Source organism: Syngnathus typhle, linkage group LG13 (assembly GCF_033458585.1).
Source record: "Syngnathus typhle isolate RoL2023-S1 ecotype Sweden linkage group LG13, RoL_Styp_1.0, whole genome shotgun sequence".
NCBI lineage: Eukaryota > Metazoa > Chordata > Actinopteri > Syngnathiformes > Syngnathidae > Syngnathus > Syngnathus typhle.
This window is the reverse complement of record NC_083750.1, coordinates 9386095-9401836: the sequence shown is the minus strand read 5'-3', so window position 1 is coordinate 9401836 and position 15742 is coordinate 9386095. Positions and strand designations below refer to the sequence as shown.

Here is a 15742-nt window from a genome sequence, read left to right as displayed (position 1 = left end):
TTTTGTACTTCTTTTGACCAGAACCCCCTGTGAAGCGGACGGCAGTGCTTCACCTTCGTGGTTTTATTTTATTATTTATTCGTAAAAGTACCCATTATGAAGCCTGCAGATATTTTTCCTTAAGTACCTCTAATCTTTGGGTTTTGGCTTGCTGCTTTATACTAAATACCAGTTATATTTTCATAAATTTCAAGTAGATGTTGACGCTTGTTTTTGTAGTTACACGTTTCAATACCTAGAGGGCGCAACCATTCTGTTAGCGTGAAAAAAAGTAGAACACTTCAGGCTCCCGGAAAGATGAACGCAACACGCTAGGAGGTCTTACTCCAAAAACGAATCGGTTAATTGTGTGAATTAACTTTCGGTCGATAGTTCTCTGAAAAGAAACGAATCAAAATGTCGAAGTTTGTCTTACAAAAAGTTTCGACTTGAGCTCGCCGGGTTTGGCGCGTGCAACCGTGACGTCGACGAACGTCAGCTTTCACGTGGAAGGGAGCGAGTAGTTGAGCAACTCGAAGCAGACAGGAAGTGATTCCTTCTCGGCGTCAAGGCTTGACAAGTGTGCGGTTTATTTTTTTTTTATATGCACAAAAGCTGACCTGGGTGAAATCGACCGGGATTTAAACAGCACCAACCACCCAGCCGGGTCCACCAGGATGTGTTACCCTTGAGGTAAGCGACTTTAACGGGACATTTTCCCCCTCCCCTTGACGCTCCGGGACATCCAGTTAGCCGCCATGCTAATTAGCGAGCCTCGGATTTGTTTTACGGTGTTTTATCGACCCCTTATGTGTTATGTTGACGTGGCTATGTTTTGAAATTACTTTTCTGGTGTTTCAAGAGTCGTTATTAAAGTGATAGATAAAGGTATCCAGGTGGCGGAAAAAGTTGGGTGGAATGTTCCAGGAAGTGTCACAATCCCAATACACGAGTGGAGTAGATAGCAGGGCTGGTCTGATTTTATTTATTTTTTTAAATGCCAAGAACAAGATTTATCCATTAACTTTCTACGGCGTTTATCCTCTTGATGGTCGCTGGTGAACTCGAGGAATTTGATGACTTCATCAATGTTCCGCTCACAGTTCTCACAATTTGGTCCAGATATTGTGGAATCACTAGTGGATGGCTTGGTGTGTGTGTGTTTTTTTTTAAAATAAATAAACAATACTTTTTATTATTTGTCTTCTCTGAAGAATAACTTTCTGTCAGTACGAAAGCAATGGACTCAGTCGCCGTTCAATGGCATGGCACATTATTTAACTTCTGTTTTATTAACAGACGTGTTGCCAGTCAATCAGCAATCCCATGTAGACAAACAATTAACTGGTCACCAGTCAATCTAAGAGCACACAGACAAACAATAGACTGGTTGCTGTCCAATGTCAAACAATTGATCGGTCGCTGGATTATGTCGGGGCACACAGACAAACAAGACCGCTTGCTGTTTAATGCGAGGATACATTGATGCTTATTTTGTTTTAATAGTCAAATACATAGATAAGATGCCTTTTAAATTCCTGTGTGCGTCTGTGTGTGTGTGTGTGTACACACGCACAGCATAAAACTATGCGCGCAATCACAAAGATGAGCATCGACTTGTCTGTGTCATACGTTTAGCTGGCGTGGCAGCGTGCGAGTCACGTTATTAGCGTTAGCGTCTAATCTTCCCATCCCCACGAGGTGTTTGCGTTTCAAGAGGATTTACGGGTCTTCTTATTCACTTCCGTTTATCAGGTTACGACCATATTAGGAAGGCTAAGACATCTGGCTCTTTGTGTCTGCTGTTTTGTTGTTGTTGTTGTGTCATGCACACAACCAGAGCGTGCCTAATGGGCAAATAACAGACACTCTATTAGGTACACCAGCTAGAGGCATTAAAGGTATTGCAGAGCCTCTTGGGGATGGCGGTGTGTCTGGCTCAGTGTTTGCAATCTTGACTTCTTCTTTTGTCTTCCCATCAGCCTGACTGCGGAGGCCATGTCGGACGACGTGTAATCAAGCCCGGCGGACAGCAGGAGGCGCCATGGCGGAGCTGCCCATCGCTCCAGGCCAGGTCTACATCGAGGTGGAGTACGACTACGAGTACAAGTCCAAAGACCGACTGGTCAGCATCCACCAGGGAGAATGCTTCATGCTGGTCCAGAAGACCAATGAAGACTGGTGGAAGGTGCGCAAGGAGGAGGGCAGCAAGGCCTTTTACGTGCCAGCCCAGTACGTCAGAGAGGTCCGCAAAGCCCTCATGCCACCCCCTAAGCCTTTACCTCATCACCCCGTTTCCGCCGGGAACACCCCTCCTCATCACCCCGTTTCAGCCGGGAACACCCCGCCTCAGAACACTGGTGCTGTCTGGGTAAAACCAGCTAATCTGGATCTGGCATTGCTGGACTCCTCTGCAGACAGACCCGAGTCCATCCCAGCACGTTCGCCCTCTGCTCATTCCACCTCGTCCATGCATTTGACGCCGCCCATCCAGCGGCGGGACAGTAACCACCACCAGCATGTCCCCGGCACCCCCACGAGGCTTGAGCGATCTTTAGGTGAAATCCTGGCCCAGAGCTCCGTACCGGGGCCTTCCCAACGAAGCAGCACGTTGCCGCGCACCTGGGCCCGATCTCCAGTGTTGAGCCGGGCCCCGCTGGACGTGGACAGCCCCCCGCACTCGGCGGGTGAGGAACAGCGGACCAACGACTCTGAGTCCGGGGACGAACTGAGCAGCAGTTCTACCGAACAACTCCAGGTGAAGTAACTTTGATTGGTTCTTGCATAATTGGTATGTGGCCATTTTCCTCAGTCCTGGATTATTTCTTTATGTACAGACCTCTGCTCTGACTTTTTTGCCTTGTGTTGATTGGTTGAGGTTGGGGTTGGGGATGGAACCCGGTTTGGGTTGGGGTTAGGTCTGAATTTGGTTTCGAGTTGACTGGCTTAGTGTCGGTTTATTGGTTTGAGTCCAAGTTAGGGCCTGGTTGGTATGAAATGTGCAACCTGAATGAAAGCGCCTTTCCTTGCATTGTCGAACTTCTTTCCTAGCTCAGGAACTCTGGGACATAAATGACAGTTAAAAGGCCACGGAAAATGTCACTCCGAGTGCTTGTAAAGCCCCCAGCGCTTTAGTGGCTGTCTGGCCCAGTCCGCCCACCATTGTGGTCATTGCTCGCACGCTTCGCTGTGGATTTATTTGTGCTTGTTTTGAGAGAGGCAAAACAAAGACAAATAAGACAAATTTTTGTCTTTGTTTTGACTCGGGGCTAAAAGCGAGCCTGCTCAGGAAGAAATCCCGGCGCCTCCTGAGGCCTGGCTGGATCTCAACCTGGAACGCGCGCACGCATATTAAGACTCCTTTTGCTGTCTCGGTTTATTTCTCGTGATAAAAATTCACCACGTTCTCTCCGGGCTCCAGTCCAGTCCAGTCCAGTTATAGATGTTTTATATATATTTATAGACCACCCCGAAACATGCTTGTTTGGCTAATGTTTGTCAAAGACAGTGCATGACATGCCGCTTGGAAGGAAAGACTCTGTGATGATCTCCATTGCAGGGATCCCTTTCAACGAAGTCTCTCAATAATAATCGACATTCTGTGCACTGATTAGGAGGGGATCATCTGCTGACTCTTTGATTAGACACAACAAGCGTGTGTGTGCACACTTCGCTAGATAGAGCTTTTCTTCTTAATCCCTACAATCTCTTCAATTGTCTGTGTGTGTGTGTGTTATGTCAGCAGATCACTGCACTCTCTCTCTCGGTCTACCTCTGTGTGTGTGTGTACAATAATGGTGTGCATTTAGCATTTTTCCCCATGTCGGACACACACCAAGCGGTCACGGCGACAGCAGCGCGACAGTAGTGAACATCGTCATGTACCCAGATGACAACCGCACGGTAGGACGGACGGACGGACGCTCGCTCACTCACTCGCTCGCTTCATCTTGAATGTCAGTCAGCACATTTTGCACACAGGGTGTCAACAGCGCTCGTGGTGACAAGCGTCCTGGGACGCACGACAGACTGACCAAAAGGGTTGAACTAGCGGCGCAAGCATTTATTGACGATATGCAATTGTCAATTACCTTGAGGAATTGCCATTGTTTAAAATGCCTTTGATTTCAGCCAATTGCATTTCGGTCGAGCAAAGACGACGGCCTTCAAATGGTTCCTACTCAAAATCCAATTCCTGATTTTACTCCCCTTCTCTTCTAGACAAAAGAAATGACAATTCAAAATGAGATTGGCTCTTTGTTCCCCATTCTGGGATGTACTTTATTTCTTTTTATTTCTTTTATTCTTGCAATTGAATGCAGGCAGCGCACACGGATAATCTGTTTTGTGATGCCGGCTCAAGTGCGAGCCATGCCGCGCTCGCAAGCGTGCTCCATTACATAAGAGCGAGCTGTGCGGGTGGCTCCGTAATCACATTTGTTTGGACAGCTGGCGCCTCTCGGGCACTATCAGAATGTGTACCGAGTACGTGGATGCCGCTGTGCCAGTGGAGAAGTGCGTGCGGGAGTTTGTTTTGTGTGATTGGACAATATAAAATAGCTGCTCTCTGCTCTGGCATTAGCGTGAGCAAAATGGGACCGCTCGTTGAGTTTTTGTGCCGTCTGAAAACTGTCTACATCCGGCGTCATTCAACTCCAGGATAACCTCTCTCTCGCTCTCTGTCTCTCTGTCTCTCTCTCTCTCTCTCTCACTCTCTGTCACTCACTCACTGAACAAGGTGGACAGTGTCTTTTGTCACCTTCTTCAAGAAAGGCCCGTTTTCCTCTGAACTTTGTGCCCCACTGAAAGCATTCCCGTTGCTTAATCATTAACTCCGTCGGACTCATTTCTATTCTCATTCCTCATAGGTGAACCATATATTATCTCCCTACTGCGCCGAAGAGTTCTTAATTGTGCTTGCTGCGGTAAAGTTTCTGACTGACACACGCCACTCTAAATAGAACTTTGAGACAGCGTTTTGTATTGAACTGCTCATTGGGCTCATAATTACACCAATTTCTCAATGGTTGGATTCACTTCTCAAATAATCGTGTCATTTTTAATAACACAGTCACAGCACCAGTGATTAAGGCTTCTTTCTTTTTCCATTTGGTTCCAAGCCCATTTGGATCATTCCACTCCAGATTTGATGGGTAGATTATTCTTGCTGATGACTCACCGTAGGCGTTCAACCGCCATTATTTGGAGCGCGCTTGGGAACACGGGAGCGCTCGGCCTTTGGCCTCGTCAGACTGGTTTGATCCCGGCAGGTTTCGATTGCGTTTCTCCTAGAAAACCAAAGCCTTCAAGACCAGAAAGACCGGTTCCTGTTCTATGAATGAAGTGATGCTCTTCCCAAAAGGAAAAAGATGTTGTTCCCACGCCGTCGGTTTGGATATTCAAGCAATCATTGGCAATTTCAAATCGTACGCAGACTGTGATTCTTTATTAATTTCATTTTTTTCAATGATTATTTGTAAGTTGCGTTTTATGACCGATTTATGCTGATATCGAAGAACTAACTTTACAAACATTGACGTGTCCTCATATGACAACAGAGTTGCGACAATGCAGCCGTATAAAACGAGTCAAACCGGTCGTGACGTGACAGCTTGTGACACGTTGACGCAGTAAAACGCAAAGGTTCGGGCCAGAAGTCGTCGTTTTGAGGCTTCGAGCGCTCCGGATTCAGTCAGGTGTAGCAGCAAGTGACAGATTGATGAAAGAAATGATTTCCACAACACCATCAGAGTAGAACTAATACGTACAATTTGACCAGCGCTGGCCTGACTCCTCAAACTCAAATCGTTGAACCTACTCCCAAATCTTATTTAACAACAAAAAATGCCCTCCACCCAAAATGAAGTCTGTCAAAGGAGCTTTCGCTGTCTGCATTGCAAATGAATTGAGGTCGACGTGCTCAATAGAGTTCATCTTCCTCACTTGTGGATGAAATAGCATTGTGATTTGATTTTGAAGAGTTTTCTAATCGTCCAAAGCCGCTCCGCAGCGCACTTGACCTTGGCCAGACTTATTTGTGCGCATTGTCAAGCGCGAGGCGTCCTAAGCGCCTCGTTATTGTCATCTGCATAATGACGACCAACGTCTGTCTCCTCGCGCGCCAAAGCTCCTTGTTAACTTTGAGCCTCAATTCAACTCTTTCTTCTATTCAAATCCTTTTTGTATCCAAAGCACGTGGTGTTGCTGTGTATTTTGTCCCTAATTACCTTCGTGCTTTGCCAGCCAAAGCCGGGGGAAGGTACAAGCATGCATGAATATTCATTCTGGTGTTTGTTTTGCTAAGTGTGTCCATCGTGAACAAATAAAAATGCCTTCCCCCAAAAAAAAGACAACGGACCGTCCCATTTGAATGTCACCGTCGAGTTGCGAGTGCCTGACTCGCTGCCACAGTTGGCTTCTCAAGCGCTGCCCGGCGTGTTTGAACAAGTGTGAGCGTGCGGTGCGGCCAGTCAGTCAAAAGAATGCCATCCGCCTGCGTGCGTGCGTTGTTTGCTCGGCTGCCGTATGCGACCTGGCGGGTTTCGTGCAGAGGAAATGGGGCAAGAAATGCCAAATCCCAACCCAAGCTCCACACCATGAAATTTGGTAGCAATGTATAGTGTACAATCGCTACCAACTTTGAACAGATGGGCGGTGACTTTCCCTTAAGGCGCCGCTTTGTCAACGCGATCCCTGAGATCAGGACAACATGTTGCCTCACCCGCGCTTCCCAATTGTTCAGCTGCTAGCGGCACCTGGCGGCTGATATTAAGCGCCATCATCGAGGTCGCCGAGTTGCCGCACACAACTCAATGACACGTGTTTTGTCCCCCCTTTTGCGCAGACACAGTTCACAAACTAGCCAGAACTACCTTGCGGCAGGTCAGCGTGAAAGGGGCACGCAGAATGAGAATTCAACGGAAATCCTCTCGCGTGTGCGTGCTTTTGGTTTCCCAGCAACCTCAAGAGCAGGATGCAAAAACTGTCATCAACGCTCGATAGACAGGACGGACTTCCTCTTTGAGACTCACTGCCGCATAAATCACACGCTCGTCCCTCGCAGCGGAGCCAAACGAGGGTCGATGGCGCTCATACGAATGCGGAGTAGTCGGCGGGCCCTCTCCATGCACCACGAGGTAAACCATTTGAAATCACCGCGGGTGTGAAAAAGACGGCAGGGCATTGCCCGCCGACCGCGCCGCGGGTGGGATGGATTGACATGCCGCGGGCGTCGCTAAAGCTTTGCAAATGCACTTGTTCGTCATGGGGGTGAACACATCTGCAAACAGCAGCAGAGCCATTTTTCTTATTTTCACTTGCGTGTGCAAACACAAAGTTATGCATTTTGTTACATCTTCTCTTCTTGCGGCACTGCTTGACTTGAAATGAGTTTTGCATTTACATTTGTTTCATGTTTTTCAATTTGTTTTTTTTTTGGTCAATGTTTTATTAGAAAATACATTTTTAATTGACCTACACCAGTAAAACCAAAGTCAAGTAAACTACTCACTCATCGTCGACGATTCCGGACGTTGCCGTCGTGTCACTTTGTGGTAATTTTGAAATGGTGACTGAATCCTGGTGAAATGGAATCGCTGCCCAATTTGGACTTTGAGCTAAGTCAAGTCTCTCACGTGACATTGCGCGTAGAGTCAAAGTCAAAAGTCTAAGCGCAACTTTTGGAAATTGTGGCGCAGCGCCATATTGGTAGAATCTTTTCAGTTTGGTGGCCGATGCACGTCCCCGCCTCAAGATGCAGGCCGGGCTTGCACTTTCGCTTCCTCATTTCTACCTGACGCAGCTTCTTGCTGACTTCCTTCCTCTGTTTTGCACTTGTCGCCTCTATTCCGTATCGCCATGACTTCCGAGCTGTTGTCAATGTCCACGTCTCCCTGGTGACGGGAGGGATGGAGGGAGGCAGAAGTTCCTCACTCAAGTTAGCCCTCAGTGTAACTTTGCTACCATTTATTTTGATATTTTGTTCCACTCTGCTCACGTTTGTCAATTAGCTCTGTGTGTGTGTAGGCTCTGAGCCTCAGCTTTGTGTGTGTAATGGGAGACAATTTGTTTCATGGTCTTGATGGTGGCTTGAGGAAAATTCAAAAGCGTTTTCTTGTGTCTTCAGAGCGTGTCGTCGGGCCGCGGCCGGCCAGACTCGCCCGTGTACAGCAACCTGCAGGAGCTGAAGATGAGCCAGTCGGCGGCCCCCCCGCTCCCAGCCGGCGCCCCCCAGCAAGTGCTGGGCGACTGGGAGTCCTACAAGGACCCACACGGCCGCCTCTTCTACTACAATCGCTCCAGCCAAGAGAGGACCTGGAAGCCACCCCGAGCCCGGGACGCCAACACGAGCGCGGGGGAAAGCAATGAGGTGAGCAAAAATACTCCTTTCACGCAGGAACGGACAAAAAAACAGCAATAATCACAAAAGCAGCAGCTTGGAACGTTCTAAATTAAATCAGATGAAAAGCAATGTGAGTGTTTTTTCTGGTCCATTTTATCCACAAGCGCCCAACATGAGACCTGCACTGACTATGCCACAGTGCCCCCTGCAGACCAGAACTGGCACAGCACGCAATAGTTCCTTGTCTGAAACGTTGCTTTCTGCCTCTGCTTGCTGCGCATTTTTTTAGTGTGTGTAGGGAGCCCCAGACATGTCATGAAAATTGTATAAAAGCCACAAATTAGTATTTTGTGTGCAATTATACTGATATCGTATGATGTGGCCACAAATTGTCATTTTGTGTGCTTTTTTCTGTTAGCAGAGCTTTGTGTGTACACTGTAACTGCTTTACCGCCTCAAATTAGCATTTTGTAGACATTTGGTAAGCGCCCATTGGCATCTTTTGCCTGAAAACTTGCGACATGTCATGTCAGTGGCGCTCTGCACATGCGGCCGTGTTGCTTATGGTGTCTCCCTCCTCTGTTGGTGAAAGGTGACTACTTCTTCCCCTTTCTTCTTTTCTTCTCTCTCTCTCTCTCTCTGTCTGTCTCTCTCTCCCTCCCTCCACGCTCAGAGCACTCCCCTATCGCTCTCGCCAGCTTTCTTACCCTTCATGTCGTTGTCGGCGGGCCGCCCGGGGCCCCTGTGCTCGGAGGACGCGCACTTCGGCGCCTACTCCAGCTGGTCGGACGGCTCGCCACCTGTCGGGTGGTCCGAAGGGATGAACGAGTACGGCCACAGACTTTATGTCAACGACTATACTAACGAGAAGGTACTCCTCCCGGGGGCTCGGCTTGGCCCGGCCTGCGGTGCGAATGTACCCTTCCCGATGTGACCACCCGCAGCAAATCTTTTTTTTTCTTCTTCTAATTGTTTTCCAATGTACACCAACAGTGGTTAAAGCACGTGGACGAGCAGGGTCGGGCGTATTACTACAGCGCGGATGGCTCCAGATCCGAATGGGAGCTCCCAAAGGTAAAGCAAAGAACAAACTACAGGAAGTGTGGCGAAGATTCAGTCTCCAAGCTAGTCAAAAGGAAAGAGTGCTGAGTTGAAATGTGTTTTCTTTCTCTTCTGTTCTAGTACAACCATTCCCCGCCACAGCACTTGGCCGAGCCCGGCAAGACTCGCAGTCTAGACAGGAAACACGTGGACCCCATCATCCTGACCAAGTGGAGACACAGCGCTTTCGTCCAAGAACCCAACGACAAGGTGCCTCACGTAGGAAAGACGACGGGATGCAAGTCAGCAATGCGTCCCGTTTGTCGCCTTCTCCAAATTAGGTTGTTGAGCAGACGCATTGGTGTCATCATGTGCACGATTCCCACGAGTGTGCGTCCGCACATTTCTTAGCGTATTCAAGAGCCTTTGGAGAGTCTTTAACATCACTTATTAAAAATGTCATGAAAAGCCTTGACAGAAGCCCCAAAGACTTGTACGCAGTCTTTAGGGAGAAAATCTTTCATTTGCCTCCTTTGAAGACTGAAGAAATGGAAAGCAGCAGCACGTGGGGCTGCCTTGGAAATGTTGCCGTGTGCGTTGCGCTCATCTTGCTCAGTTGAGCGACCCACATGACCGAGCTTCTTGCCTTGTGTTGGTTCTCCTCGCCAGGACTCCCCAGTGAGCCCCAAGTCCCCTGTATCCGACTGTGGGTCCAGCCCCTCGTCTCCTAAGCGCCCCGCCTCTGTCAGTAAAAGCCCCGCCCCAATAAGAACCGCCGTCTCGTGCACCTCTTGCAAGGTTTCCACATTGGTTGGGAAGGCGGCACCGTTATAATGTGTCGTCTTTCTTTCGCCCCTGTGGAAATCTTGTTTATTTATTTATTTGGGCTTCTTGATGGCACCTTTGCTTCTTTGCTCGCCATTGACCTGTTTTGTGGTGGAGTGCCAGTAAGTTTCTAGGAAACAAGCGATTTAAGGAAAAGCAACAAGTTTCTCACCCAAATGAATCATCGTACTCATATTCTACTTGGAGTGAATTGGGAATTAACTGGATCAGATTGTAATGTAAATGCAACCGGAGTGAATCGTATGGCAATTGCAGTCCATTGTATCTGAAATTGGACCCGATCTTCTGATGTCCTCAGAGCGAGGATGGCTTCTGGGTTGGTTGTCAGTGTTGCATTCTTTTGATCCAGCCTGCTTGCTTTTCCTTGAACGAGCCCGCTGGCGTGTCGCCGGCGTGTCGCTAGCGTGTCACTGTCGTCCATGCGCATTTGCGTTTGGGCCGGTTTTGAATGCAGATCAAAGAGCCGAGCTTTCCTTTGTTTGGTTGCTGGCTGGCGTCGGGCTGCGATGATTGTTGCTTGTTGCCGCGGCGCACGTCCAAGCCGCTTGCTCGCTGTGTTTTCGATCTTTTCTCTCTTTTCCCTCTCTTTCTGTTCAGCCCTCAGAGAAGTGCGGCGTGCTCAATGTGACAAAGATCACGGAGAACGGCAAGAAAGTTCGGTAAGTACAACTTTTGATTGTCATTTTGTCTTTTCGACCGTGCCGAGTTGAGCAGCGCTTGTGAACCGACTCTCCGTCGTAGGAAGAACTGGACTTCCTCCTGGACAGTTCTGCAAGGCTCAGCGCTGCTCTTCGCCAAAGGCCAGGGAGGCGGGACGAGCTGGGTGCGTCGATCAAAGCCTCACTTCCAATTAGTGGTTACTTTTGTCCTGGGTTTGATTGTGCGCCATTTTCAGTTTGGCGGCGGTCAGTCCAAACCCGAGTTCACGGTGGATCTGAAGGGCGGCTCGGTGGATTGGGCCTCCAAGGACAAATCTAGTAAAAAACACGTCATTGAGGTGAGGTGGACTTGATTTGACTTCATAAGCTAGCATCACATCATGAAAAATGTCATTGTCAAGACTTTTGATGACTTGCACAGCTGAAGACCCGGCAGGGCACGGAACTCCTGATCCAGTCGGAAAACGACATCCTCGTCAATGAGTGGTATCGAGCGCTAAGGGACGCTGCCAGCGCTCCGGTAAGCACATTTGCACACTCTGATCTTCTCAAGCACACATGGTTGGTTGCCTGGAATTGATATTGTTGGAACCAAACACTTCAGTGGCTATTAACATTTTATTCTGCCAAACACGGGAACGAGCCAAAGAGTAAAACGTTACATCTGGAGCTTTTCAAAAACTCCTGACTCAGCAATTTTGTTGCGCGAACTCTACTTTGCTGGCCACTGGCTTGCAAAGGTGGGAAACGATGACATTTCTTAAAGGTGACCGCCCGGCGTAGTAATTTGTGTGCTCTCCAGGCATGCGAGTCGGACGAAGCCGTAGAAGAGGACATCCCCGATTCACCTGAAGCAGACATGGAGAAAGAACGCAGAGACTCCAAGAAAGGCAGACGTACGTTCACTTAAATGGGCTCGCAAAGCATAAAAGGCGTTTCCAATACTATGAACGGCGCTGTCTTGAAACAAAACATCATCTAACGCTTTCCACTCAGTCTTTGTTCCTGCCGCGTCGTCATGGTGACATAGATTATGCTTTGTGCTTCCCGTGCAGTCATGAAACCGTCAAGCAGCGTGGACGCGGCCGACAACAAGAAGACCAAACACAAGCTGAAGAAATTTCTGACGCGGCGGCCCACCATGCAGGCCGTCAGGGACAAAGGTTACATCAAAGGTAACCTAACCCAGGCCAAACCCGTTCGACCCGCTTTGGTTCAGTCTTTATTTTTGTAATTGGGCTTCCGAAGCCAGATCCGTTCGACATTGCTACATTTGCTCGGCACGTCTATCACAGGGAAGCCCACGAAACCGTCGCCAGAAAACTGGAAGATCCAATGGACAAGGCGAAGAGTAGGACGAAAACATTTTTTGGAGTTTTCGCGTGTTTGTGTGTGTGCGCCCAGATCAGGTGTTTGGAAGCAGCCTGTCCAGCCTGTGCCTGAGGGAGAGCAGCACGGTGCCCTCTTTTGTCAAGATGTGCATCTTGCACGTGGAGAGCAACGGTGCGTCCCGCGGCGCCGCCCGCCTGACGACATGCCGTGCAAGCCTTTTCATCCGTTTCTTTGTTGCCACCTTGCTGCCCCCACTCCACCTCCCCGGCAGGTCTGCACATCAGCGGCCTATACAGAGTCAGTGGTAACTTGGCCCTCATCCAGAAGCTACGATATGCCGTCAATCATGGTGAGTTCCCCGTGCTAATGTTTTCTCCAGCTCTTTCTTTATTTCTGGCTGTTGTCTTGGCAACGTGTAGATGAGCAGGTGAACCTGTCCGACAGCAAGTGGGAGGACATCCATGTGACCACCGGAGCCCTGAAGATGTTCTTCAGGGAGCTTCCTGAACCGCTCTTCACTTATGCGCTCTTCCAAAACTTTGTGGACGCCATCAGTGAGTGCTCGATTTTACGTCAAATTATCAACGTGTGGGCGCGTTTTCCACATTTAATTATTTACACTTCGTTTTTTGAACCCTTGTTTTTTGCAGTATTTTTTTAACTATTTCTTCACATGGCTCAAAGAGGACTTTTGATTGTCTTCTTTCGAATCTGACTTGGATTTCATTGCGTTGCGTTGAAGTGAACCTGTTAAGAGCTGGAGACCAGCGAGCGTCAACGCAATCATTAGCACAATATTTGCAGTCATCACGCACGCTGATGATGGTCTTTTCATTTTCTTTGGGGGTGGCGGCCGTCTTGCAGAGATTCAAGACTACAAGGAGCGGGTCCACACCATTAAAGAACTTGTTCGACTGCTGCCCGAGCCCAACCATGACACCATGCAGGCCCTCTTCAAACACCTCCGCAAGTAAGCACATTTCAACAAATATGCACAATTGGACAGTTTCTGCATCTGTTTCGCTTAATTGGGATCCGTCTTCAGGGTGATCGAGCACGGCGAAGAGAACCGCATGACAAACCAGAGCGTGGCCATCGTGTTCGGCCCCACGTTACTGAGGCCCGAGGTGGAGACGTGGAACATAGCGGTCCACATGGTCTACCAGAATCAGATCGTAGAGCTCATCCTGGTAGAGAAAGACAACATATTTGGCAGATAGAGGCCGACGGCCATCTGACCGAACCGGAACCACTCTTTGCACTTTGGACTAGCTTTGGCTTACTTTTCGTCACACTGGATTCTAACTTAACCGACAAAAATAAACAAACCTGCTAAGATTTGTTTTTGTGGAGGATCCAAGAACTTTTAATTGAACAATAGGGGAACGCGACTTATTTACTGGACCTTTTCATCTAATGGCGTTGGTGCCAAATTAGCCAATTTAAGACCTAATTAAAATATTGATTTATTTATTAGAATGTGGCAATTCTTGCATTCAATCGTTAATCTAATATTGTTTTTTCATGACCACTATTTTATGGCATCCAACAGGATTTACTCACCGCATAAATGAATGCGTCAAAATTGATCTCATAGGTTGAACGGAATGCGTAGGTTAGGGTTAGGTTCTGCTCAATGTTCTGCTTTGATTTGCGCAACTTGCTCCTCTGAGCAAAATCAAAATATTGTTTCTCAAATTATTTTGACACTAGGAAGACTGTGCGGATAAACTTGGGTGGCGATTGGTCGTTTCCGGACATTTAAATCACCTCCTTTACTGATAATTTGTTTATGCTCTAACCTTGACGAGTGACCTCGACTTCCAAATCTCAATAATTGTAGTAGCTTCGGCTCCGCCAACACTGTGATAATGACTTTAAAAGTTTGACTTTTAAAATTAAAGCTTTTATTGTGTTGGCTGCATTTTTTTTTTTTACGACGATGATATGAAGTCGTTTAATAACTCGTTTATTTTTACAGTCTGGCCCGATGAGCTAGGAAGGCATCTAGAGGAGTTTTCACTCTAATCACAATTAACACTCTGAACCGGCGAGTGGCAACACAACAGCGTCAGCGTTTGTTCATTAGCACTAAAAAAAGCAAACAAATGATGCTCCAACGCTTTTATGATTTTTTTTGTCTTTGCCGAGGTCAGTTCAGATGAGATGAAATGCTAACCATATTCCAATTCTATGCTTCAATGCTATTCTCAAATAGCTTGTTAGCCCTTTGAACCAGCGGCCAGCCAAGCGAGTCGATCGGCAGTTCAGCCTCATTAGCGATGCGGCTAATTTTCACGCCGGGGTGTTGGTCTTTGTGTTTATCCTGTGGAAAATCACCCAATGACTGTGGATTTAAGCAAAAACTTTATTCATTAATTGTATTCAATGTTTTACCAGGTAAGCCAAATGAGAACGTTTTCTTATTTACAATGGCGACCTAGAGGCACGGTGTGTTAAGTGTTTTGCCCAAGGACACAACGACATATGACTGTGACGGAGTTAGGATCGAACCACCAACCCTCCGGTTACTAAACGACCCGCTCTACTGCCTGAGCCACAGCTGCCACTCTTTTGATCAAAAGAACATTATAACATTTTTTTATTATAATAACTGAGAAACTAATGAGAAACAAAAAGTTTTTGAAGTATTTCAGTGAATGAGTGAACGAATTCTTTTTTCAGTTCATGAGTTCAATCAGTAGGTGTCAGTAATGCGCATCGAAGCTGGTGCATCTTCTCCGTAAAGCAAAACGAAGAAGAAAATGACGTAACTTCCCGTTTACGAACGAGTGGTGAATTGTATTTCCTGTTCACCAACTGAACGGACCTGTGCGTGAACGAGTCAGTGAGTGAGTGATTTGCATTTCCAGTTCATCGGGAGAACGGATCAGTGAGGGAAGAATATTATAACATTTTTTATTATTACAACCTAGAAACTAAAGACAAATATTAAAAGTTTTTGAAGTTTTTCAGTGAACGAGTGAACGAGTTCATATGACTTCAACCAGTAGGTGTCAGTATAGCGCATGGAAGCTGGTGCCACCTCGCCATAAAACAAAACGAAGAAGAGGAAAATGACATATTGTTATCCAATATAACGTTAGATTGCAGGTTTGAAATTTACTTTTAACATGATTATATTATTTTATTATTATTATTATTTTAATAAACATTAAAACCTGTTCAAACTTGTCTGGTGTTTTATTCCTTGTTTTTATTTTTTTGGGCATGAAAACCAAAATCTGACATATGGTTAACTGCTTTATATGACAATATAAATATGTGTTTTACGTTGTGTAATATGTGTTGGTGTCCCCCAAAATAAAGAGCAAGTAGTCAAATACACATTCTTGACACGTACAAAAAAATGCATAAAGTTATTAGGTACACCTGAAAATGGTAGTGTACCTAATGGAGTGTCCATGTGACGTCAGAGATCAACCAGCCAATCAGGAGGTGGGGGGCGCGGTGCTATTCCTGGGGGGGCGCGTGTGACCCTGGGGAACAGGCTTTTTTTTTGGCAGTACTAGAATAAAGTGTA

General features: G+C 47.2%; 1 protein-coding gene across 5 annotated transcripts; it reads left to right on the top strand.

The window, feature by feature from the left end:
• The first annotated feature begins 273 nt into the window (after positions 1-273).
• Positions 274-14113, top strand: LOC133165042 (rho GTPase-activating protein 12-like). 5 transcript variants are annotated; one of them, XM_061294392.1, is made up of 18 exons: positions 276-672; positions 1962-2737; positions 8105-8347; positions 8994-9191; positions 9314-9394; positions 9503-9631; positions 10031-10105; positions 10805-10866; positions 10949-11030; positions 11103-11204; positions 11288-11386; positions 11669-11762; positions 11922-12041; positions 12271-12369; positions 12470-12547; positions 12618-12752; positions 13063-13168; positions 13244-14113. In XM_061294392.1, the coding sequence occupies exons 2-18, from the start codon at positions 2024-2026 to the stop codon at positions 13416-13418; spliced, it is 2592 nt and encodes an 863-aa protein (XP_061150376.1). In that variant the 5' UTR covers positions 276-672; positions 1962-2023; the 3' UTR covers positions 13419-14113. The 5 variants fall into 5 exon arrangements, with proteins under 5 accessions (XP_061150375.1, XP_061150376.1, XP_061150378.1 ...); XM_061294391.1 differs by having other exon boundaries at positions 274-672; positions 10949-11204; XM_061294394.1 differs by lacking the exon at positions 10031-10105.
• Positions 14114-15742: the final 1629 nt, after the last annotated feature.